Genomic DNA, 24,701 nt, shown 5'->3' with positions numbered 1-24,701 from the left:
GTTCACTAAAACCTCCGCCTCCCAGGTTCAAACGATTCTCCTGCCTCAGCCTCCCGAGTAGCTGGGATTACAGGCACCCACCACCATGCCCAGCTAAGTTTTGTATTTTTTGTGGAGACGGGGTTTTGCCACGTTGGCCATGATGGTCTTGAACTCCTGACCTCGTGATCTGCCCACCTCAGCCTCCCAAAGTGCTGAGACTATAGGCATGAGCCACCGCACCCGGCCAGCACGGCACTCTCTTATCCATCTGGGACACGACTGAGACCTGTCAATATCATCCCACAGGTCCCTGAAAGTCTGTTCGTTTTTCAGTGACTTTTTTCTGTTCATATTGGATGATTTTATCAATCTGTCTTTCTTTTGTCATCTCCATTCCATTGAATCTATCCAGTTAATTTTTAAAACGTTATAGTATTTTTCAGTTCTAATACTTTCCTTTGTTTCTGCTTTATATCATCTATTTCTTTACTGATAATTTCTATTTTAATATGTTTCAGGAATGACTGCTTATTTAAGCTTTTTATTATTAACTACTTTAAAGTCTATAATGACTTCTGTTGTCTTTTCTCATTAGAATTATTTTCATGGTTCTTTATATGCTGAATAATTTGGGATTGTATTCTAGACATTTTGAATGTTACATGACGAGACGCGACTTTTAAGTCCTATAGAAAATGTTGATATTTTTGTTTTATTATAGCAGGAAATTGATCGGGTGAGGCTCACGCCGAAGACTCCAACCTTCCTTCTCTGAGTTTTGGTCCCAGTGTCACTTCAGTCTTCAAAGCTTTTGCAATGCTATTTGGATTCATCCCATATAGGCCCCATCTTGCGGTCAGTCTGAGGCCTCACAGGGCTCACCTGTAAGCTCAGTTCTCTGCTGTCTTTGGTATAGACTTAGGATCAGCTCTACCCATAAGCACTGTGAACAGTGTGAGTAGGTGGGGAAGGGCTCAGGTGTTCATAAACAACTTTGTGGAGTCACTTTCTTAAGCTCTTCCCTCTCTGCTCTCTCCCTAGCACTTTCTAGTTCCCTGGGGCTCCCCTTTTTTTGGTCCTCTGGCCCAAAATTGCCCACTTCTGCAATTCAGCCATATCCTTCAGAGAGAAAAAAACGCGCATCGGCTCACTCCCGCACTCTTGGTGATGCAGCTTTACTCAGTGGAGATGTGCGAGGCTCTCCCTCAGGCTTTCGGCTCCTGCAGGCTCCCACTGGCAGCCAGGGGGTTACCTGGGAGCTTCAGCACAAAAAAAAATGAGGAAAAGGAGAGGTAAGGGGGGCATTTCCCCCACTCTCTGAGCTTCCGCTGTTCCCTCCCCTCCTGTTCCTGGAGCCAGGCTGCTTCTGGATCTCCACACCACAGTGCTCACTTCTGTGTTTTGGCCTGTGTTAAGGCTGGACGATACGTGAATAATCAAAAAAAAAGGAAGACTCACCACCACTTTAGTGGTCCTTAGAAGTCTAGTGTACCCAATCCGTGTGTTGCTGTTTACTTTTCAGAGTCCTCAAATAGCTGTGTGACGCAGTCCATCTATATTTTATAGATGTGTTCAGTAAGAACAAAGTGGGGGAAATGTGTGCTCCCTCCATCTTCCTGGAACTAGACTCTTCCCTAAGATATTAAGGGGAAAAAAATTGGAGAATGTCCATAGCGTTATCCAATATTTGTGCAAAACAAAACGTGTATGTATCTCCATAAATGCTTAGAAAAAAGGTCTGCAAGTTTACACACAAAATTTAAAAATGATTTATTCTAAGAAGAGGAGTAGAATTTCGATGAGAAGGGAACTTTCACTTTTCACTTTTAACTCTATACTTTTTTTTTTTTTTTTTTTGAGGCGGAGTTTTGCTCTGTCGCCCAGGCTGGGGTACAATGGCATGATCTCGGCTCACTGCAACCTCTGCCTCCTGGGTTAAAGCGATTCTCCTGCCTCAGCCTCCTGAGTAGCTGGGATTACAGGCACATGCCATCATGCCTGGCTAATTTTTGTATTTTTAGTAAAGACAGAGTTTCACCATGTTGGCCAGGCTGGTCACGAACTCCTGACCTCAAGTGATCTGCCTGCTTCAGCCTCCCAAAGTGCGGGATTACAGGCATGAGTCACCACACCCAGTCAAGTCTATACTTCTTTTTGAGTTATTTTAACCATACACTATTACTTTTGTAACTTGGAAAACAATAAGATGTGATGGAAAAGACTGGGAAAAATTATAGCTCAACTCAAAGTGTATAATACACTATCTTCTCATGGACATAACTAATGTATCTTATTAAACATTTATCTACTGAAACATCCATTTAGGAGTCAATATGATCATACATTTTCTTCAAGTCATATATGTACTAAGCCGAATTACTTCTCACAAAAGAGTCTCAGCCTGTAATGTTAATTAACTTTATTCACATTTTTCCAAGTAAATACAATATTAACTATAAGCTAAAAACAATACATAGTTCTTAGAAAATACAACCCCAAATTACTGTGTGGCCTGGGCTCTATGATTATATGTGCCCAGACTTTGTTCCTCCGAATTTTTAAAGTGAATGCAGTGCTCAAAACAAACTTACAATAGCACAGGGAAACCTTCCCTAAATAAAGTTTTGTTATAATTATAAGATACATCCAAAAAGAAGCCTCTACCGTCTTCATTCAAGTGTCCAGAATTTCAAAATGGAAATAATATTAAAAGAGCAATCGATTTGTTTCCATCTCACACTAGTAGGCTTGAAGGAGGCAAATTTGGACCAAAAATCTAGACATAACTCCTTGCATAGGGTTTGGTATTAAGCGCACACTTGCACTGAATAACTCCATATCCACCCTGTAGTACAAAAATTCATTTCGAATGCAAACATTGTGAAATGACCAGGTCATATTTTGAAGATCACTCTTTAAAATATCATTTAACTGATCACAAAATTATATAATAAGGACCTTATATGGATCAGGTATTAAGTTTGATACCAAAGCAACTACAGCATCAAGCTACATAAATATTAGCACCATTTTTTATCTAGTCCAGTGAAATGTAAAACTGTGCATCACACGGTTTTTTAACCAAAGCAGTCAACAAGAAAAATTGTTTTAATTCTGATATATGCTTTGCTCCCCCCTCCTCTTTGCTGGTCAGACTTTTGAACACTTTAAACAAAGTGCAGTTGACCCTTTATCCGTGAGTTCTGCGTCCATGGATTCAACCACATACAAATTGAAAATATTTGAGGGAAAAAAGGATGGTTTCATTTGTGCTGAACATGTACAGGCTTTTTTTCCTTGTCATTATTCCCTAAACAATACAGTATAACAACTATTTACAGAGCATTTACATTGTATTAGGTATTTTAAGTAATCTAGAGATGATTTAAAGTATACAGGAGGATGTGTCTAGGTTATATGCAAATTCTACACCATTTTATAGAAGGGGCTTGAGTATCCGTGCAGTTTGGCATCCTAAGGGAGGCCTGGAACCAATGCCCCATGGATACTGAGAGGCGACCATACCATAACATACAACAGACTTTGTAACATAAATTACAAAGTCTGTGCCCAGTACAGCATTATCAACCTAAAAAAGGATAGTGGAAGACCCTACAGATTTTTCTTAACTTACAAATTGTGCAGAATTCTCTTCTGGAAGTTATGGCTTCCAATAACAGCCATGTTGCTTGCTCTCTTTCTTACCATTTAGTCAGCTGAGTTCAAGTGACCTAAGTATAATACCCTTCAAGTTGCTAGCAATTGTGTTCTTTGATGGAACACAATGACAAAGATACTACATATGAAATGGTATAAATATGTGCCTCCTACATAATATGCAAGATCATCTATAGCCTATTATACATCTATTCATTTTTAAAATGAATCATGTGCTTAGAAATTTTAGGGGGGAGAACATATATATAACCAGAGGTGCCAAGTATTTTAACAGCTCCTAAATAAGGGCAGTTAAAAGACAAAAAATCGATTCCATTCACTTCTCACCCGCAGACTTAAATGTCCAGCAGAGTGCTAGACAATATTGCTTCAATATTCTATTACTTTTATCTTATATTAAAATTGGTAACATAAAAAACAAAAAGCATATTTATGACAAATTGTTTTAATTAAGAACTTAAAATCAAAATTTTGAAAAGTTTTATGTAGCATTTATTTTTAAATATCATTGGATTCTCGGTTTCAGGCTTTTTCAACATGAAAGGTAGTTTTTAAACTATCTCACTGTCTTGCAGGTTGTCCCAAGAATTAGGAACATGATTACAACCACATTCATTTCTAGAATAAAAAGAAAGAAGTAGGATCATCAAATTGTAACAACTATAAAATCTGCACAGGTTCAAAAGGTAATTGTCACTCTTTAAAAAAGAAAGAAAAGAAACCCTAACCAACTAAGGACTTGGACGTAAGATGAAGGCTTACAATTCATACTGGTTTATTCACTATTCTTGCACTTTAAAAGTACTTTAAAAATCCCGTTCATTTGTCTTCCACTTTAAAAGAGGAAAAAATTTGCCCATAATTGCTTTCTATGTTTTATCTCTGTCTGGAGTTTTAAGTAGCAAGTACATTAAGTACAACTTTGTTTTCTAAACAAGAGAAAAGTCTGGCTGTTCAAAGTCTAGAGGAAGTTGGGTTTCTAAGGCAGTCCATCAGTGTGGGGTCTGAACCACTCTCTAAGGCCATCTTTCCTGGATTGTCAGCTGCAACACAAGCCTGAGCTGGATGGCTAACACCGAACATGCAAGAAGCGACTTTAAAGGAACAGTTTTCACAATCAGCTAGCTACACCATCACATATTGCCACATTAAGGTGATCTTTAGGTACCTGTGTCATTTAAAGACTTTAATAATAGTTAATACCAAAATTCACCAGTTACTAGCAAGGCTGTTTTGGACAACATGTAAAATTTCCTCTTTTGAAATATGCATCTCAATGATTAGGAAAGATCTCTAAGGAAACAAATTCACCTCAAAACGATGCAAATATTTTAAAAGGTTTTTTAAGCTCACAATACTTCAGTATGTGTTTTCAAAGCTTAAACAGTTATGATCATGTGTGAAGATTTTATGGGGAATGAAAGCAATCTGTTCTAAAAATTGACTATGGTCTTCCAAAGACCCGGAGAAAAATACCAAGGTAATGCTCAGCCTCACGTCCACTCACACATCTTCGGTGCCAAGCTGGCACAGGCAAAGCACCTTTCTTATCTCTCATAAGAAACTTAGCATATGTCCTTCTAGCAGATTCTTGTCTCCACAGGATGGAGAAGATGTCATTCATTTGATGGAAACCAGCGTTTGTTAAAACCATTTTCTACCCCCAAAGCAAACACACTAAAGAGAAGGAGCACTATTTACATAAATTTCTGCCTACCCACACACCACCATTCTCTCCCATTGAAGTGTAGATAAGATCTACTGGCTAGGAATCAAAGAGTAATGTATTTCAACCTAAAGTCTGAATACTGTACATCATACATCATCAAGACTTTGTTATTGTTAAGTGCTGTAAAGAAAAAGTAGAGAAAGTAGAGGTGGGCAGTCTGTCTAACAGGCATCTTAACACTGGTCCCCATCCCAGTGGAACAAGCAATGCCAGTGTACCAAATGCAATTCCAGATTGTAAGTTCGAAATGTCATTGCCAGCCATTACAGAAGAGGCAAAAGTCCACAGGGGGTGTATGCCAAAAGGTCAAGTGTGACAAAGGACTGAATCCACAGTATGTGTTCTAAAAAAAAAAAAAAAAAAAAAAAAAAAAACTTGCAATAAAAATGGGAGTCTTTGACTACTCAAAAGAAACTTACTACTACTCTACACACATATTGTGTTGTGTGCACTTTGTCTATTGGAATGTATTTGAGCTATTAAACTATTAAATAATAACTGCCTAGATGATCACTGAAAAAGAGACCCTCGCCCAGCCCAGATAATTCTTAAATATCACAGTCTACACAAAGATGCTGCTGAACTGAAATACAAATAAGTTAAAATTTTTCAGGAACTAGCAAAGTTCTAGTTTCATTATACATGGAATCAATAGTAGTGTTGACACTCATTTTTGACTTGATATTCTTTCACAAACAAAACAGCACATAAGGAAAACGAGTCTTATGCTGTAGGATGGAATGATCTTATAGCTATGGAATCTGGAAAGTTATTTAGAACAAGATGAAAATAGGCTCTACCTAAACTTATGAAAAGAATACTGAAGTGTAAGCATCTGTCGCCATTTAAAGGCATTTGGTGTCAGTATCTTAAAAGATTAAGATGCTTTAAAACAAAACCCTTATAAGAATATCAAAGATTTAGGGAATTATCTTCATAAATAACCGAATATCTATGGCTTCAACTGTCTGCCCTACTGCCGAGGTAGGTGACCAATATTCATCAAAATAAAACAATCTTTTACAAATTCCCTAAAAAAAACCTTGCATAATCAGTTGGTTTCTTAAACCTGTGTCCAGTTTCTTTTGATGGTTTTTGTTTTGTTTTTCCTTTCAGTCATTTACACTTTTTAAAAGAGGCTGTCCACGCAAGTGTTTCTTTAAGCTCTTGCCGAATAGCACCTCATGTATTCTGTCATCCACGGGTTCTCTGACGAGGAAGCCTTCACCTTTCTGTTCTTCTCCACGTCCACAGAGTGGGCACGCTGTCTTTGAGCAACCAGTCTCCTTTTCTCCACCTGTCTTCTGTTCTTGGCTCGTAATGCTGATTCATGAATCTAAAGAGAGTTCAAAATAAAAGGATAGCAACTTAACGGGCTATTATACTAATGTTCAACAAAGGTTGCAATGAAGCTGGCTACTGCCAGGTCACCTGCAGCGGGGCAGAGTCAAGCCCTGCCTCTCTATATAGTTCTTGTTTACATAAAACCTTCCACAGAAGAGCCATTCTCACTTCATGCTATTCTCACTTGATTCATATCAGGGATAATGAAACTAAGCAACAGCAAACTAAATGTTAGAAATGGTAAGCAACCAATTTGCATGTACCTCTAGAGTTGGCTCTGGAAAGCTGTCTGAACTGCTTAGCATTAAGCATAAGTATTTCATCAAACACTTATAAACAGGTCATAAAAAGCAGGGAAAATAAAAGAACTTTTAAATGTTTAACATCAGTAGACCAAAGACATCTCAAGGGATTTTACCACCTAAGATGTCTTATACTACAGATAAATCCTGTTAAAATTAATCCCATGGACTTGTCAGAGATCTTTTGTTAAACAGCAGCTTTGTTGTCTCAAATATCACTCCAAATAACACCATCTGCTGGGGTTCAGATGTCTGTTCAGTGCAATTTTCATTATGCTATTTATCCAGAACTCAAGCAGTTTGCAGTTTCCGTTTCTGCTTCCTTAAACGCATCCTTTGCTTTAGGCTATCCTAACAGTATTAATGCTAACATACATGTTTTGTGACTACACCCATGAAGGTCCTCTCATTTGAAATGTTTCCGGGTCTTGACACAGGGAGACAAGCTAAGGCTAAGTCAGGGAAGGACTAAAGCTCCTGAGAGTAAAATGCATTTGTTACAGATGAACAGGGGAAATGCAGCCATTTGAATTTAATCAGAAGAGCAAAAGGGAGTCTATGGCAGATGCCAGGCAATCAATCAGACAAACCAAAGATAAAGGAGTCAAAGAAGTGCCAGGTTATCCAAGCTGAAGGAAACTAAAATGGCTCAAGAGACCAGTGGCAAATCCAGATGGGCCATTACCAGCCTTGGCTGTGCTGCTCCTCCTGACCTCCCGGCCCCGCAGGAACTTGCGAACCCCAACTCCATCTACGTCTTTGCCTGGCTTGGTGTCACTAAACCCTTCTAGCTAACTCCCAGCCAAAACCCCTCGCTCTCCAGGCCACCAACATACAGAATCCTCCTTTGGTTAATCAGAGGTTCCATTCTGGAGTTCCCCAACCCACCACGCTATCCCCTAAGATTTCCCATGGGCCCAAAGCACTCAGTGACCAAAGACCTGATGCCAGATAACAGGCGCATGGCCCAGCTCGCCACTCTCAAAGGGAACACAGAAGCACAAGGGCCCAGAGCGCACCTCGTGCACAGGAGCGGACGCGCAGACGTTGTGAGTCTTCTGGCTTCCTGTATCCGTCTGTTTTTCTCCCCAGCCATAAAGAGCAAATGGATGCTTGTTTTCTTTTATTTTACTCGATGATCTTTGGGGACTTTTGACCGCTTTCCTGTTTCCTCTAGCAAATAAGGCACTTGGTTGCTGTCGAGGCTCAGTACTGGTGGGTGATTTGTCAGTTTCTCTTGTTCTGGTTTGTTGTTCAGGTTTGTCTTCTACATCCTTCACTGGCAGTGCTTTTGAAGAGAGATAAATGAGATGAAAATACTTTGAAATCAGATTTATATGTAATTACTTAAAATATTTAGGTTGAAAAATCATAATGCTTAAGTCAGTAACATTTTCACGTATGGCTCAACTCACACGATCCACTTAAAGCAGAAACACGGGAATAAATTAGCATAATTTTCAAACCATTTATCTCATTTTAAAATCAACAACAAATATACCAAGATTGAACCAAGCCTATTCAAAAGCAACCACTGCCACTCTGATTCTGAGATTTGGCACCTGGAATGTTAAAAGCTAGACAGCACCAGGCCCTAAGGGCTTTCTCCGCAATCCCCCAAAATAAATCGAATCATCTCAATTTTGCTTTCCTTCAGGGAAAGATCTGGATTTGTGGTCATTCTCCAGCAGCTGCAGAAAGTAGATGTTTGAGTTACTCCACCCGAAAATGCTCCTTAGTCCTTCCGGGCTCCTCCTGAGAGCCGCCTCCTTCACTGGAAAGCCCCTCCACCCAACAGGCAGTGGTTTCCATGTTACGGCCTAGGTGCGCAGCCAGGCGTTCCCCGTGGGGAGAGTTAAAAATGAGGGCCCCAGCCGGGCGCGGTGGCTCACACCTGTAATCCCAGCACTTTGGGAGGCCGAGGTGAGCGGATCACAAGCTCCAGACCATCCTGGCCAACATGGTGAAACCCTGTCTCTACTAAAATACAAAAAAAAATTAGCCTGGCATAGTGGCGCGTGCCTGTAGTCCCAGCTACTCGGGAGGCTGGCGCGGGGGAATCGCTTGAACCTGGGAGGTGGAGGCTGCAGTGAGCAGAGATTGCGCCACTGCACTCCAGCCTGGCGACAGAGCGAGACTCTGTCTCAGGAAAAAAAAAAAAAAAAAAAAAGACGGCTCCAGTTTTAAGGGAGCTTCCCCAACGCTTGCAACGGAAATGACTCCATGAATCAGGCTCGGGTCTGTACCACAGCCCTAAATTCTGGGGAACCCCTGCTGGTAAATGTGGCTGCCCCACCTAAGGGGAACCTCAGATAGCAAGGATGTACTCCAAAAAATACCTGTTCCCCTGAATTACCTTTTATGATTTTCCCATTTATTATTTTGTAAGGTTTTGTTTTTTGTTTTTTGTTTTTTTTGAGACAGTCTCACTCTGTCGCCCAGGCTGGAGTGCAGTGGGCAATCTTGGCTCACTGCAAGCTCCGCCTCCAGGGTTCACGCCATTCTCCTGCCTCAACCTCGTGAGTAGCTGGGACGACAGGTGCCCACCACCATGCCCGGCTAATTTTTTTTGTATTTTTAGTAGAGCTGGGGTTTCACAGTGTAACTCGATCCCCTGACCTCGTGATCCGCCCATCTCGGCCTCCCAAAGTGCTGGGATTACAGGCATGAGCAATCGTGCCCAGCCAAGCCTTTCTTTTTTTATGAAATCAATGCAATTCGGTATAAACCCTTTGTGAGCCTGTTTCCTTCCACCTATAGCTCCGCTGAAGTAAGAGTTCCTGATGGGTCTAGGGCTCCATCTGAGGTGCCCCAGTTGTTTAGGCCACAGGAGACCCTTTGTTTCAGGTGCTCCAGAGTTTTGCTGTTGGTCATGATGTTATTTTTTTGTTTCCTTTTTCAGAGACAGGGTCTTGCTCTGTCGCCCAGGCTGGAGTGCAGTGGCGCAATCATAGCTTACTGCAGCCTCAACGTTCTGGGGTCAAGTGATCCTCCCACCTCAGCCTCCTGGGTATGTGCCACCAGGCCCGGGTAATTAAAACAATTTTTTTTTTTTTTTTTTTGGTAGAGATGGGGTCTCACTATGTTGATCAGGCTGGTCTTAAACTCCTGACCTCAAACAATCCTCCTGCCTCAGCCTCCCAAAGCGCTGGGATTACAGGCCTGAGCCACAGCACCCAGCCATCAGTGATGATTTTACAGACTGCTATTACAATCTATATAAGGTCTCATCACCTCTGTAGGACAGAATTTTGCCATTACTTTTAGTTGTGACTCTTCTCTTGGCTATTTCTACTTCCCTTTAAAGTTGAAGGAACCCCTGCGTGGGCAGTGCATGCAAACTGGCACATACTTGTAAGAAACCTTTAGAGGTCATCTGCCATGTCTGCCTTCAGGGATGACCCTGACTCTAGCAAACCATTGCATTTATTACTAAACATCTGAAGGAACAGACACTTCATGTCTGAATCTGGGTGTAATGTTCTGCATTGGTGTGCATCGTCTCTTTAAACCCAGCACTGGAGTTGCTGGGGATGAGGCAGGACACCAGCCTTCCATTTCATCATGAGACGATATCCATTCACTGCTCAAACGTTTATCTGAGTGATGTGTCCATACACTCTCCTCTCCTCTTCCCTGGTGTTTAAGAAGAAAAGGAAAGAAGAGATCATCAGGACCAAGACGAAAGGGAAAGAGAAGTGGGGAAGTGCAAGCAAGAACTGTACAGTGGCACAGTGATACTGAGAGACTCTGAGAGAAGAGCAGCCACCCAGGTCATCTTCATTGATTCACTTCCCCTCTCTTCCTCCTGTTCCAGGCGTGTCTAGCCCAGATCTCCCACAGAAGCCTGCCCATAGAAGGCAATAAGGATTTTGCTGAAAGGGCAATCTGGGGCTAGCCGGGCAGAAAACAGGAAAGAGAATTCCAGAAAGAGGGCGTGGCTTCTTCAATGGCACGGAGAGAAGAGAAAAAAGGGAATTATAAGTAGTTCAAAATGGCAAGTACGTAGAGGCCATGGATGAAGGCCTGGAGCAGATAGCGTGGGGAAAATAAAGGCTTTCCATGCCAAACTCTGGCATTTTTATTTTATTCTGGAAATGAAGAATCATCATGGGAGGACTTTAAGCTGCAAAATGACATGGTCCTATTTGTATTTTAGGAATGAGGCCCCTGGCTCCACACGTGGAGGATGGATGAGATCAGAAATAGGGGCAGAGAGGCCAGTTAGAAAAACACACTGATCAGATCAGCTGGGAGGTGGTGCCAGGATGCTTTTTTTAACAAGGCCCCTCCAGCCAAGCACGGTGGCTCAATCCTGTAACCCCAGCACTTTGGGAGGCCAACGCTGGTGGATCACCTGAGGTCTGGAGTTCGAGACCAGCCTGACCAACATGGTGAAGCCCCGTCTCTACTAAAAGTACAAAAATTAGCCAGGCGTGGTGGCACACACCTATGATCCCAGCTACTCGGGAGACTGAGGCAGGAGAATCGCTTGAACCCAGGAGGCAGAGGTTGCAGTGAGCCGAGATCGCACCATTGCACTTTAGCCTGGGCAACAAGAGCAAAACTCCATCTCAAAAAAAAAATAAGGCCCCTCCAAAGCAGACAGCCCAGCAGCACTGCATCAGACTTACAGGTGGACAGACAGACACCATGAGGACACCAGGAAGGACCATGTGGGTGCTGGGTTCTGTGGCTCCTGGAGGTGTTCTGAGTGGATGGTCATGCTGCCCTCTGGCATAGACTCCCCAAAGGATCAGGAAAGGGTGCTTGTCACCTCGGATGCAAGACACTCCTGGTCCCAGCGGCCAGACCTTCAACTGGAGCTCAGGAAAGACAGCATGAGATGAAAGCCACGGCTCTGGGTGTGGACCAGGTCACCCAGAAGAAACGCAGAGCCAGAAGACAGGAGGCACAAACAGGCCTGGGGACACCGTTATTTAATGCACAGGCAAAGAAAGGAGAACTCGAGACGGGGGCACGGGAAGGGTAGCAAGAGAGTAAAAAAGTAATAACCAGGAAAGAGGCTGAGCAAAGAGTTCCAGAAAAAGCAAGCACAATTAACAGTCCAAAAATTATAGAGAGATTGGTACGATGAAGATGAAGAGACTTTGCCATGGCAGCTCGGTGGTCATTGGTGCCAGAGGGGAAGTGTGGGAAAGTCCAGGCTTTGGAACCAGACCCCAGCTTTTAGAACCAGACCCCAGCTGGCTGAGGACTGAACAGAGTGGAGCCTACCCATCCTGGTTCTGGGAGGCCACTGGACACACCCTCCCCACTAAGGATGACGTGGAAAAGCTAAATGAAATTCAAAAGTGGCCCCAGGTTAACAATGTCTATGGGTACCCAACACAAGAAACTAAAAAATCTTCTCAGGAAACCCTTAGGCCTCAAATTATTCCTAGAAATAGCTTTTCCAACACAAAGACCAATGTGTGGTAAAGATAACCAGGCACACAGGAGGGCAGGCAACAAGGGGGACCTGGAGAAACAAGAGGCCTGAAATCCAGGGAGTCTTATTCAGACTACAAAATAGCTGTGCTTATAGAAAAAGACACAGGAATTATCTGCAACAGGAGGAGAGAAAAGATGGAAAATACAGAAGAGAAAAGGGAAAACTCATCACCGTAACATTAATATTTATAAAACTCTTTTGTAAAACTCTTGAAATAGTGGCTGGCACAAGAGAAGTGTATATAAGTGTGGTATTATTATATTTGTGTGTGTGTCTCTATGTGTATTCGTTTTTGTCCATAGTTCGTGGCTCCTAACTCCCATAGCCCTTGTTCCAGCCTTTTGTTATAATGTTGGCTGTGTTAAACCTCAGGGGCAGGCCCCCAGAAACCGAATCTCTCCTGCTCTCCTTTGCCCTGCCCCTAGGCAGGACACTAATCTTTCAACCTTCCGATTGTAGCTGAGCTCAGGAGGTTCCTGGAGGCTGGCGAGAGAGCATGGAAGCTTCTCACCCCTTTCCCCATATCTCACCCCGTTCATCTCTTCATCTGTGTCCTTTCTAATATCCTAGTATTATTATTATTATTATTATTATTATTATTATTATTATAAGAGACAGAATCTTGCTCTGTTGCCCAGGCTGGAATGCAATGTTGCGATCTCAGTTCACAGTAACCTCTGCCTCCCAAATAGCTGGGATTACAGGTGTGTGCTGGGCTCAAGCAATTCTCTCCCCTCAGCCTCCCAAACAGCTGAGATTACAGGTGTGTGCCACAATGTCCAGCTAATTTTTGTATTTTTAGTAGAGACGGGGTTTCATCATGTTAACCAAACTGGTCTCGAACTCCTGACTTCAAGTGATCCACCTGCCTCGGCATCCCAAAGTGCTGGGATTACAGGCGTGAGCCACCGTGCCCGGCCTCTAATATCCCTTATAATAAACTCGCAAACATTGTTTCCCTGAGTTCTGTGAGCCACTCCAGCAAATTAAACCTAAACAGGGATCATGGGAACCCCAGTTTGAAGATGGTCAGTCAGAAGTTCCCAAAGCCTGGACTTTCGACTGGTGGGAAGGAGGGGCCAGTCTGTGAGACTGAGCCTTCAACCTGTGGGACCTGACGCTATCTCCAGGCAGTGTTGGAACTGATTGCTTGCTTGCTGGTGGGGAAATAGCCCCACATATTTTGGGGTCACAGAAGTCTGTGTTGATGGTTGTTGTGTGACAACAGAGAAAAGAGTTTGAGAGTTTTTTCCAAACAGTAAGTATATGTTTCTAAAATCCTGTTTGAAAATATAGTTTAAAATACAGACTTCTTCAAACAAAAACAGCATTATCCACCAGTTACGGTGGAAGATTACAATGCCCCTCTCAGTAACTGGCAGATCATTCAAATAAAAATAAATTCAGTCTCAATTTCGAACTGGGCGCTCCAATACAATAGCCATGAACCAGATGTGGTTAGTAAATATAAATTGTAATTAATTAATTAAAAGTAAATAAAATTAAAGATTCAGTTCCTCAGTTACACTAGTTATCGTTCAAGTGCTCAATACCCACATGTGGCTAGTGGCTACCCTGGTAGACAGCGCAAATGGAGAACACGCCCATCATCACAGAGAGAGCTATACCGAACATCTGATTTTCCAAATGTACTTAAACAGAATTAATAAACTTGACCTAATGGGTATATATAGAACATTGAACCCAACAACTGCAGAATATAAATGTTTATCGATCATACATGGAACATTTATATGAATCTGCATATCCAAGGCCATAAAGAAATCTTAAGATATTTACAAAACTGAAATTTTGTAGAATGTATTCTCTAACCACAATGTAATTAAACTAGATACAACAAAAAAAAACTTCAAAAAATCCCTCCCAGTTTTGAAATTTAAAAACATTTCTAAATAACCTATAGGTCAAAGTGAAAACAGGGTTGCACAAAAATGTGAAGGTACTTAATGCCACTGAGCTGTACACTTTATTTATTTATTTATTTATTTATTTATTTATTTAGAAATGGAATCTCACTCTGTCGCCCAGGCTGGAGTGCAGAGGCGTGATCTCAGCTCACTGCAACCTCCACTTCCCAGGTTCCAGCGAGTCTCCTGCCTCAGCCTCCCCAGTAGCTGGGACTACAGGTGCCCGACACCACGCCTGGCTAATTTTTTGTATTTTTTAGTAGAGACGGGGTTTCACCATGTTGGCCACGCTGGTCTCGAACTCCTGACCTCAAGTGATCCACCCACCTTGGCCTCCCAAAGCCTCCCAAAGTGCTGGTATTACACACGTGAGCCACTGCGCCCGGCCAAACTGTACACTTTAAATCAGTTAAAGAAGGCCAGGCACGGTGGCTCACGCCTGTAATCCCAGCATTTGGAAGGCTGAGGCAGGAGGATCACTTGAGCCCAGGAGTTTAACACCAGCCTGGCCAGCATAGAAAAATCCTGTCTCTACCAAAAAAAAAAAAAAAAAAAAATTTTTTTCATACAGGGTCTCACTCTGTTGCCCAGGCTGGAGTGCAATAGCATGATCTTGGCTCACTGCAACCTCTTCCTCCCAGAGTTAAGCAATCCTCCTACTTCAGCCTCCTAAGTAGCTGGGACTACAGGTGCACACCATCACACCTGACTAAGTTTGTATTTTTTGGAAGAGACAAGGTTCCATCACATATCCCAGGGTTCAAGCCCAGGTCTTGAACTCCTGGGCTCAAGTGATCTGCCCACCTCAGCCTCCCAAAGCGTTGGGAGTATAGGCATAAACCACTATGCCCAGTGCCAGCTCCTCCCCACCGTTTTATTTTTTTTCTTAATTAGCCAAGTATGGTGGCATGCAGCTGCGGTAGAAGCTACTTGGGAGGCTGAGGTGGGAGGGTTCGTGAGCCCAGGAGGTTGAGGCTGCATGCAGTGAGTAATGACTGTGTCACTGCACTTGAGCCTGGATGACAGAGCAAGACCCTGTCTCAAAAATAAATAAGGCCAGGCACATGGCTCACGCCTGTAATCCCAGCACTTTGGGAGGCTGAGGTGGGTACATCGCCTGAACCAGCCTGGACAACATGGGGAAACCCCATCTCTACTAAAAATACAAAAAATTAGCCAGGTGTGGTGGCACATGCCGGTGGGCCCAGCTACTCAGGAGGCTGAGGTGGGAGGATCACTTGAACCTGGGAGGCAGAGGTTGCAGTGAGCCAAGATCATGCCACTGCACCCCCGCCTAAGTGACAGAGTAAGATTCCATCTCAAATAATAATAATTAACAAATAAATAATAAAATGGTTAAAATCATAACATGTACTATGTGTATTTCAGCACCATTTTTCAAAATTTCAAGTAGTGGTAATACAGGGCATTCCTTTCTTTGATATTATTGGGAATGTTTCTAGTTTTCTCATTGAGCATAACGTTTGCATTAGGTTTTTTTGTTTGTCTGTTTGTTTTGAGACAGTCTCGCTGTCACCCAGATTGCAGTGCAATGGCGTGATCTCAGCTCACTGCGACCTCCACCTCCTAGCTTCAGGTGATTCTTACGCCTCAGTCACCCAAATAGCTGGGATTACAGGCACGTGCCACCACACCCACCTAATTTTTGTATTCTTAGTAGAGATGGGCTTTTGCCATGTTGACCAGGCTGGAATATATGTTTTCTTTAAAAAATAAATGTTTCTTTATGTGAATACTATATATAAATGTTAAATTTTATGAATTATTGTGACTATCTTTAAAAATCATAATGAAAATTTGAAAATGAGTTAGAATAAAAATGTTATATGGCAAAACATATGTGATGTAGCTAAAACAGTTATCAGAGGGAAATTTATAACCTGACATGAACATATCAAAAAAGAAAGGCAGGGGGCAAAAAAATCAATGATAAGCATCCATCTCAAAAAGTTAGAAAAATTAAACTAAGGAAAAAATAATAATAAATGAATGAAAATATACAATAAAGAGAATCCACAAATCCTTAGTATAGGGAAAAACTAAACAAATTCACAAACCTCTGGCAAGTCTGATCAAGAAACAGAGAAAAAAGTAAAAATAAAAATCAGTTAAACAAATATAGCAAATTGGAGGGTTCAGGTTAAATTTGCACTGAAAACCTGTGCCTTATAGTTCCTTAAAGCTTAGAGTCTCTTCCTCTCCAAATCCTACTAAAGCGAAGGAAAAAAGGTATAAAGCCACAAGGACAGAGAGCAAGGGAGGTGATGACATCAGGCAAAAGGCATCAGTAAAATTTGGAGGAAAAGAAAAGAATAGCAGGTGAAGAGGTAAAAATGGCCTCACAGAACTGAGTAGGATGAATCCTAACTGCCAGAGGGGAAAGGCCTCCAGGACAGAAGCTGAGCCCTAGAAAGAATGACATGAGCCAGGTGTGGTGGCTCACATCTATCATCCCAGCACTTTGGGAGGCCAAGGCCAGAGGATTGCTTGAGCTCAGGAGTTTAAGACCAGCTAGGCAACACAGCAAGACCTCACCGCTACTAAAAATTAAAATTAAAAATTAGCCAGGTATAGTGACGCTCACTTGTGGTCCCAGCTACTCAGGAGGCTGAGGCTGGAGGATTACTTGAACCTAGGAGGTCAATGCTGCAGTGAGCTTAGATCATGCCATTGCACTCCAGCTTAGGCAACAGACTGAGACCCTGTCTCAAAAGAAAAAAAAAAAAATGAAATCGTTGTACAAGGCACCAGCTTCCTCAGAAAGCTAGTGAAGTGGATTCTCTTTTCCAAAAGTTCAGTATCAATCAGCACCCCAGCCCTCGTGCTCTTCTGACTATAATATGGATGTGCTCTGCTGAGAGTTGGGATCCATGGGTCCTCCCCTTGAACCTGGGCAGACTTTTATAATAGGGTGTTGTGAAAATAATTGCACCAAGTAATAACTTCCCCAGCGAGGGTAGAATGGGGTGAGAAAAGGCCTGCAAAGCTCCTGAGGATAAAAAAGAACAAGCAACGCAGCATCCACCTGGGTGTGTCTCCGGACGCTGTCTTTATAGGCCAGCCAGTGTGTTCTGAGGAAGGCCAGGCACAGGAAGAGGTCATGCATGTGAGGGTCCCAGCAACAGCCCAGCCGGGTCCCTCCAGCCTGGAGCCTTCCAGTACAGGCTGCAGACAAGGTATCTCACTGCCCAGGGCCAACTTCCAGCCCAGGAAACCACAGCAGCAGCAAAGGAGGACAGCAGGCCGGGGGCCTCGGTATCCGGGGGTTCTGCATCTGCAGACTTACTCAACCATGAATTGAAAATATTTGAGAAAAATAAACAAAAAATAATACAACAATAAAAAGTAATACAAATTAAAAATACGGTAGAAAAACTACATAGTATTTAATTGTATTAGGTATTATAAGTTATCTAGAGATGATTTAAAGTATTCGGGGGATGTGTACAGGTTATATGCAAATACTATACCATTTTATATAGGGACTTGAAGATCCACGGATTTTGGTATCTGTGGGGGTATTTTGGATGCAATCTCTCACAGATACCAAGGAACAACTGTTTTTACTAATTTTAAGCTACTCATTTTCAAGGTAATTTTGTTACACAGCAATTGACACTTCTATATTCTTTCCCCTAGCTCATGTGCCAGGTAGTCGCTCCTCTCCTACCCAGAAGGCCTGTGGATTTCAGTCTCAAGTGGCAGAAGCAGGGGAGGCTTGGACTTCAGATGACCCTAGGGACAGCAGAAGCCAAAGGAAACAGCTTCCTGAAAACAGAATTAGGTGAAAGGCCTCATGGTAAAGGAGACCCCTCCTCAGCACCTTCCTCTGCCTCTGTTCCCAGGATGCTGGTGCCAGGCTTATTCCCCATGAGACAGGAGACTGCAGATGCACTGTCTGGGCAGCTCACTCAAGAGACGCTGGCAAGTATACATGTTTGGAGTCCCCAGAGGAACAGCTGGGTCCTCATCCAATTACAGAAAACAGGCATCCCCCATGCACAGCTCTCCTAAAAAGCTCTTTCAGGCCTTACTCTTAAATATGAGCAGACAGGCTAAGAGCAAACATCTGAGCACATCCTCTATTAGTAAGGAAGAGACCAAAATTATGCAGAAAAAGGCAAGGCAGGGAATGGAAGACAGCTTTGAAAAGATATTTCTGTCCTTTTCTTTTATTTTCTTTTTATTTTTTTTTCTTTGTAGGTTAAAAGAAATCTGAAAACAGAATGCTATTTTTTTTTAATGTAAAGAACATTAGGGACCAAAAATAGATGATCTCTTGGGAATTTAAAGCTAAGGTGAGAATTAAAAATTTCAATAGAAATGTTGGGAGATAAAATTGAAGGGTTCTCCCAGAAAATAGAACCCAAAATTCCAAATTCCAATGTAGAAACATTTTTAAGTAAAAATGTTAGAAGACTGATCCAGGAGGTACACCATCCAACTAAGGATAATTATAGAAAGAGAAAATAAAGCATATGGAGCACAGAAAATTATTTTTAAACAGGAAAATAGGAAATATCACTGAACTGAAAGAAGCTTCCAGAACGAAAAGGGCCAGCCAAATGAAAGAAAAAAAGACACACACAGGCACATCACAAAATTTCAGAACATCTCCTAAAAAGATAAAAAGATAAAATAAAAAAGATAAAAAGAATCTCCTAAAAGTTTCCAACAAAACAACAAAAACAAACATAGTGGGGTCACACACACAAAGCGGGTGTCAGAATGGCATGGTACTTCTCAACACTATGACCAGAAGCTAGGATTCAGTGTTATTATAACGCCTCAAATGCTGAGGTTTCCAATCTAGATGTATCTACCTTGCCAAAATATCAAACCTGGATATAATAAAGGCATTTTCAGATATGCAAGGTTACAAAATTTCTAATTCCCACTCTGTAGATCCTCAGGATCTACAGAGGATGTGTTCCATCAGAAGGAAGGAATAGGCCAAGCAAAAGGAAGACTTGAGATGTGCAAGACAGGGGATCACACAAAGGAGGGAAATGGTAAAGAAAGCCCAGTTCAGCAGCTGTGCCAGGGCTGGACAGTATAAAATCTAGACTGGAACAAAAAGATCAAGGGCTCAAAAAAAAAAAAGTCTCCAAGGGAAAAAAATAAAATCAGATGAATAGAACACCCAATATATCTGACATATGGCAAGTTTCACAGTACTATCAGACCATTTCAGGCATTAGTGATAGCTAAAACAAGTAAGAAATAAGAAACAGTGATAGGCAGTGATAGGTAGCTTATTTTTAAATAATCCTATTACTGGAGTAGGCGCAAAAAACAAAAACGAAATGAGCAATAAAAAAGTGAAACAATTATTAATTTCAGGAAAACCATAAATTTTAACAAAAAAAAATGTAATCAGATATATATTACATGGCTCACCTGCAAATATTTACACAGTCATAATTCAAACACAGAACAGAGATTAAACAAAGCAATCATATAGTTAATATTGTGGGGATCTGGTGGAGATGGGTGTTGGTATGTGTCTGGGGGTAGAGTAGGGAAGGCAGAGCTAAGATCCTGAGCTAAATCTTCATCTCCCATAATGGGAAGTCAGTAAATAATGTTCACAATCAAAAAAGCCAACAGATAAGTTTAAAGGAAAAGAGGGTGGCCAATGCTGAAAGGAAAGTGAAATTGAGTTGAAAGCAGCAAGGGACATACGTGGGAAATGGGGCAAGATCATATTTTTTTCATTTTAAGTGAAATTTTTAAAATTACTGCATATGTAAACTTTGCTAAAAATAAAATCTAACCTAAAAAGAAAACGTGACTATGAAGTAAGGAATGGGAGACAGTCTAGACCACTCTTCACAGCATATTGGCTATGGGAGGAAAATAATCTCACACACACACACACACACACACACACACACACACATACACACATACACACACAGAATTTCCTAACAGCTTTTTAGTATCCATTCCTTAAATAGGAATAAAAAACCAAGGATCATTAGACATTTCAGAAAAGTGCCTAACAAGAGGCAGGGGTGAAAGACTGCTGAAGAAACACAGGAAGAGAAGAAAACAAACAAAAACTTCTAATATATATCCTCAGTAAGATAAAACCCTATATGCATGAATCAGGAACCAGATACTGTGTTTTAAAAAGAAATAAAAAGGGAAGGAAAGGAGTGACGGGAAGGAAGGGAATAAATGGCAGCCCAGAAAACAATTCAAGAGCTCTTAAATTTAAAAGAAAAATAGGATCTGAAAGACCCTGAAAGCTTCCTGAGAGGGACACGTTACCTATGAAACATCAAGATGAAGAATCATAATGATGCAGGCTGTAACATCAGCAGTCATAACACATAAGGAGGAATGCCTCCAGACAACTTTTCCAACCTAGAATTCCATGCCCAGCCACACTCACCAAATTGTAAGGGTAGAATAAAGCTACCTCTTGGCATTCAAAGAAAACTAACCTCTGAACCATCCTTTCTTGGGAATCTACTAGAAGATGTGCTCCACCAAGAAGGGGTAAACCAAGAAAGAAAATGACATGAGAGCCACACGACAGAGACTCAAACCCAAGAGAGAAGCCAAGAAAGGTCCTAGGAGGATGGCCAAGGGCCCTCCCAAGATGCCAACCAGGCAGCAGTCCACAAGAGCAGCAGCAGGCCACAGGAGCAGCAGCCAGCCCGGACAGAAGTAGGTCAGGGGCCCTGGGAGGGGTGACTTTAGATGACAAGAGTGATAGAGAACCTGATGTGTTGGTTATATTGTGAAAGAAAAAAGGGAATCATGGGAAACAGTATGGGTCGGCTTTGAGTAACTTTTTCCATGGGCACAATATGGTAGATACTAATTATGAATCCAACAAACTCTATGACGACTGTACTGAGCAGGTGTGGAGATGGGTCGTGTCTGTGTGGGTGAGGAGAGCAGTAAAAAAGAATTAAAGTCAACAGATAATGTTAAAAACTGAAAAAAAAAAAGCAATCAAATATCAATAAAAGTCATGTTACTTAGAGGTACAGAAATAAATACCAAAGGAAAAACCAGGGTGTTATGTGTGGCAGGAGGCTGATGTGATTTTGTAGTAAGTCAGATGGAACTACGTGATTCTATATGCATCTGTGGCTTCAGGGAAAGTGAGAACTTTTATATTTCATAGAAACTCAAAAGAGTGCTCATTGCACTAGTATTTAAAACCATCCACTTAAAAACCAGGATATTTAATCTTGTGCAAGCAACACAGGAGTCAAGAGGGCCTCTTACAGGTGGGAGCAAAACAAAAGATGCTGTGATTGTGAGTCCTGAAAGCAGAAAATATCCTTTCTTCTTCCTGATGCCTAAACCAGAAATGTGAGCAGGGAAGAAATAACTGAGAGGACGCTCTCTCTAAGGAAACCAAAAGGATCATGAACTCAGAGCTTACCCGAGCTGGTAAACACAGGCACCATTCATAGCACAATGCTGCCTAAAAATTGTATTTACATTGCATATAAACATTTGACAGCTCCATCACAAACCATAAAAGATGGGGTAGAGAAAAGCCATTTAGCCTGATAAAGTACATCTCAATTTAGCTAGCAGATCAGCACCCACAGGAATAATCTGGAAGGCATGTTCCCTACCCCCTCCACCTTCTGTTATTTGCATTTCTAGCAGTGATCACTGAAGCATCAGGATTTGTGGGAATTCACAAGTAACATGATGATGGCAGGAGGCAGCCCTGCCTCCCATGATGTGCTGAAAATAGCTGAAGATGGTAAAACCAAGAGCAAAGCAACCCGGCTCACAGCCGAAATTTCATCTCCTCCTCAGCCTCTCACAGAGAAGCCAGGAACAGTCTGATTGGCTTGCAATCGGGTAAACAAAAATAAACACATAAGTGAATAAAGTCACTGATTCTGAGCTTCCGTTTCTTCATCTATAAAACTGAGACTAGGGCCGAGCATGGTGACTCACTCCTGTAATCCCAACACTTCGGGAGGCCGAGGCGGGCGCATCACGAGGTCCAGAGTTTGAGATCAGCCTGACCAACATGGTGAAACCCCGTCTCCACCAAAAACACAAAAATTAGCCGAGCGTGGTGGCGCGTGCGCGTAATCCCAGCTACTCCGGAGGCTGAGGCAGGAGAATCGCTTGAACCCGGGAGGCAGAGGTTGCAGTGAGCTGAGACCGCGCCACTGCACTCCAGCCTGGGCTACAGAGCGAGACTCCATCTCAAATGAAAACACACACACACACACACACACACACACACACACACAGATTAAAACAGGGTCTGTTTGGGGATTGTTTTGAACATTAAATGACAACATACATATTCCTAGATCAGTGATTGATCTAGGAATACATTTTCCAAATACATCTTCCATGTTTTCCTCACTCAAGCCTTTTTAAAATCCAGTGATCTGGTGGTGCCTGGCCAACGTAAGAGGAGCAGGAAGGAACCATTGGTTACTCCAGGCTGTACTGAGGCGTTGAACTGGGTCCTCGGCACCAGCCTCACATGCTGACAGTCCCCAGTCTACAGCCTTCTGGGCAGGAAAGAAGGTGAAGGGCCATGGCTGAAAACACGCGCAGCGCCACCGGTGCTTTCGGATCTGGAGGGGCGAGGGAGGATGCGGTGGGAGGGAAGGGGAGACGACCTAGCACTTACAAAGATGCTCTCACAGCCAAGTTATACAACACTCCATGTAAACAAATGCAAAATATTCTTTAGGGACAGCGCAGCGAGGTCGGGGAGTTAATACGAAAAACAACGGCCCCATTCATCAGACAGAAAGCTTAGTCCTGTGGTTCTTAACCTTTTGGGTCACCTTTGAGAATGTGATGAAAGCTGGGGCTCCTCTGATCAAAAATGGGCGCTTAGAAATAAGCAGATGGGACTCAGTGGTTCGCCAAGCCGCAGAGGCCCACAAGGAAAGACCCCGGACTCAGCCAGCGGCGTTTGAATTGAGTTCACCGCTGGCTCCATCGAAAGCCACCTAATTAAGCAAATAAAGGGTGGCAAAGGCTCCCACCTGATTCTGTCAACCGGAAAAAAAAAAAAAAAAGGAAGAGCCCACTCCAAGCGGCGCAAGAAATAGAGATCAGCTGCTGCGAGCTTCGAGCAAACTGTCCCTGCGCGCAGGCCCCTCGCGTTCCCCTCCAGGCCCAGTACCTGGCAGAGCCGCGTCCTCCGCGTCCTCGGCCTCCGCGTCCCCGGCCTCCGCGCCCTGCTCCTCCGGGGCCCCGCGCGCCCGCCGTTCCGCTTCCTCCTGGGCAGCCTGCTCTACCGGCGGCGGGGGCGAGGGCGGGGCGCACCGGGGTGCTGGGCCCCCGGCGCCCGACGACTCTGACGACGCCGAGTCCTCCGAGGAGCCGGCCGGGCCCCAGTCGTCCCAGAGCCAGGGCGCGTGCGCCTGTTCCAGCAGCCGGCGGCCCAGGCGGTAGTGCAGCAGCTCGCGGTAGCACGGCCCGTACTCGTCCCAGCGCGGCTCCTGGTAGCGCTTCATGTACTCGCTCTTCACCCCGCTCCCCGGGGACATGGTGCCGTCCGCCGTCTCAAGCGCCAGCCGCTCCGCGCTGCCCGCAGCCTACGGGACCCGGTACACGACACAGAGGCCGCCCCGCCCCTCCGCCGGCCCTGCCCGCCGCGACGTTTAAACCCGGAGCCCCGCCCGGACGGGAGCAGGGGGCGGGTCCCGGCGGGGGCGGGGCGGGGGCGGCCTCACTCGGCGGCCCAGACCAAGAGCGGAGGCGGGGACCCGGGCTGCTGGGGTTGAGGGGCGCGACGCCGAGGAGGGCTGCTCAGAGGGTGGAAGGCAGGGAGGCTGCGGGCTGGGGCGAGGGGACCGCGGGAAACGGGGGCTGAGCGGGGGGAAGAGCGAGGCAGGGGAGCGGCGGGGCCCGTGATCGGGTGATCCTGGGGTCTCCCGAGACGCCCCCTGAGCTAGGCGTGCGGTCCCGCGGGGCTGCCTTACCTCCTTCCCGCCACGCCCGGCCGATCCTCTGCGCCCAGGCCCGAGGTGCGCGTGGCGCAGCAGCTAAAGCGCGCCTCGCTCTCCCGCGCGCTTTCCTCCTGAACAAGATGTCGCCGCGGCTGCCCGCGCTCCAGCAGCAGGCGGGAGGCGGTGGCGCCGCCTCAGTCCCGGAGCCTCCCCGCGCGCTCCTGGCCCCTGGGCCTCCGCCCGCTCCGTGGGGGCGGCTGCTTCCGTGCAGAGCGCGAGGCGTGGGGGTGCGGGCGGGCCTGACAGTCCAAGGGGCCCAGGCCCAGGTCCCTGGCCCACTTATTCGAGGTG

The 24,701-nt window shown here is 43.9% G+C and overlaps 1 protein-coding gene across 4 annotated transcripts; it reads right to left on the bottom strand.

Moving 5' to 3' along the window:
• Window positions 1-590: 590 nt before the first annotated feature.
• Window positions 591-24,492, bottom strand: CCSA (centriole, cilia and spindle associated protein). Of its 4 annotated transcripts, XM_024786884.2 has the most exons (5): window positions 24,384-24,492; window positions 23,582-23,996; window positions 8,055-8,323; window positions 6,571-6,725; window positions 591-1,616 (listed from the first exon to the last, which is right to left on the bottom strand). In XM_024786884.2, the coding sequence occupies exons 2-5, from the start codon at window positions 23,946-23,948 to the stop codon at window positions 1,466-1,468; spliced, it is 942 nt and encodes a 313-aa protein (XP_024642652.2). In that variant the 5' UTR covers window positions 23,949-23,996; window positions 24,384-24,492; the 3' UTR covers window positions 591-1,465. The 4 variants fall into 4 exon arrangements, with proteins under 4 accessions (XP_024642652.2, XP_070930688.1, XP_070930697.1 ...); XM_071074587.1 differs by lacking the exon at window positions 24,384-24,492 and having other exon boundaries at window positions 23,582-24,062; XM_071074596.1 differs by lacking the exons at window positions 591-1,616; window positions 24,384-24,492 and adding an exon at window positions 2,387-4,278 and having other exon boundaries at window positions 23,582-24,055.
• Between the last annotated feature and the right edge of the window lie 209 nt (window positions 24,493-24,701).

Source organism: Macaca nemestrina, chromosome 1 (genome assembly GCF_043159975.1).
Source record: "Macaca nemestrina isolate mMacNem1 chromosome 1, mMacNem.hap1, whole genome shotgun sequence".
In the NCBI taxonomy this organism is placed as follows: domain Eukaryota; kingdom Metazoa; phylum Chordata; class Mammalia; order Primates; family Cercopithecidae; genus Macaca; species Macaca nemestrina.
The sequence above is the reverse complement of the archived record's forward strand: the minus strand, read 5'-3'. Positions and strand labels throughout refer to the sequence as shown.

Coding starts and splice junctions, on each gene's coding strand:
- CCSA (XM_024786884.2), bottom strand. CDS start 23,948: ATGTCCCCGGGGAGCGGGGTGAAGAGCGAGTACATGAAGCGCTACCAG. Junction 8,324..23,581: donor GGAGGACGCGGCTCTGCCAG/GTACTGGGCCTG, acceptor TCTCTTCAAAAG/CACTGCCAGTGAAGGATGTA. Junction 1,617..6,570: donor TGGATGACAGAATACATGAG/GTGCTATTCGGC, acceptor TTAATATCTTAG/GGAAGAGTCTAGTTCCAGGA.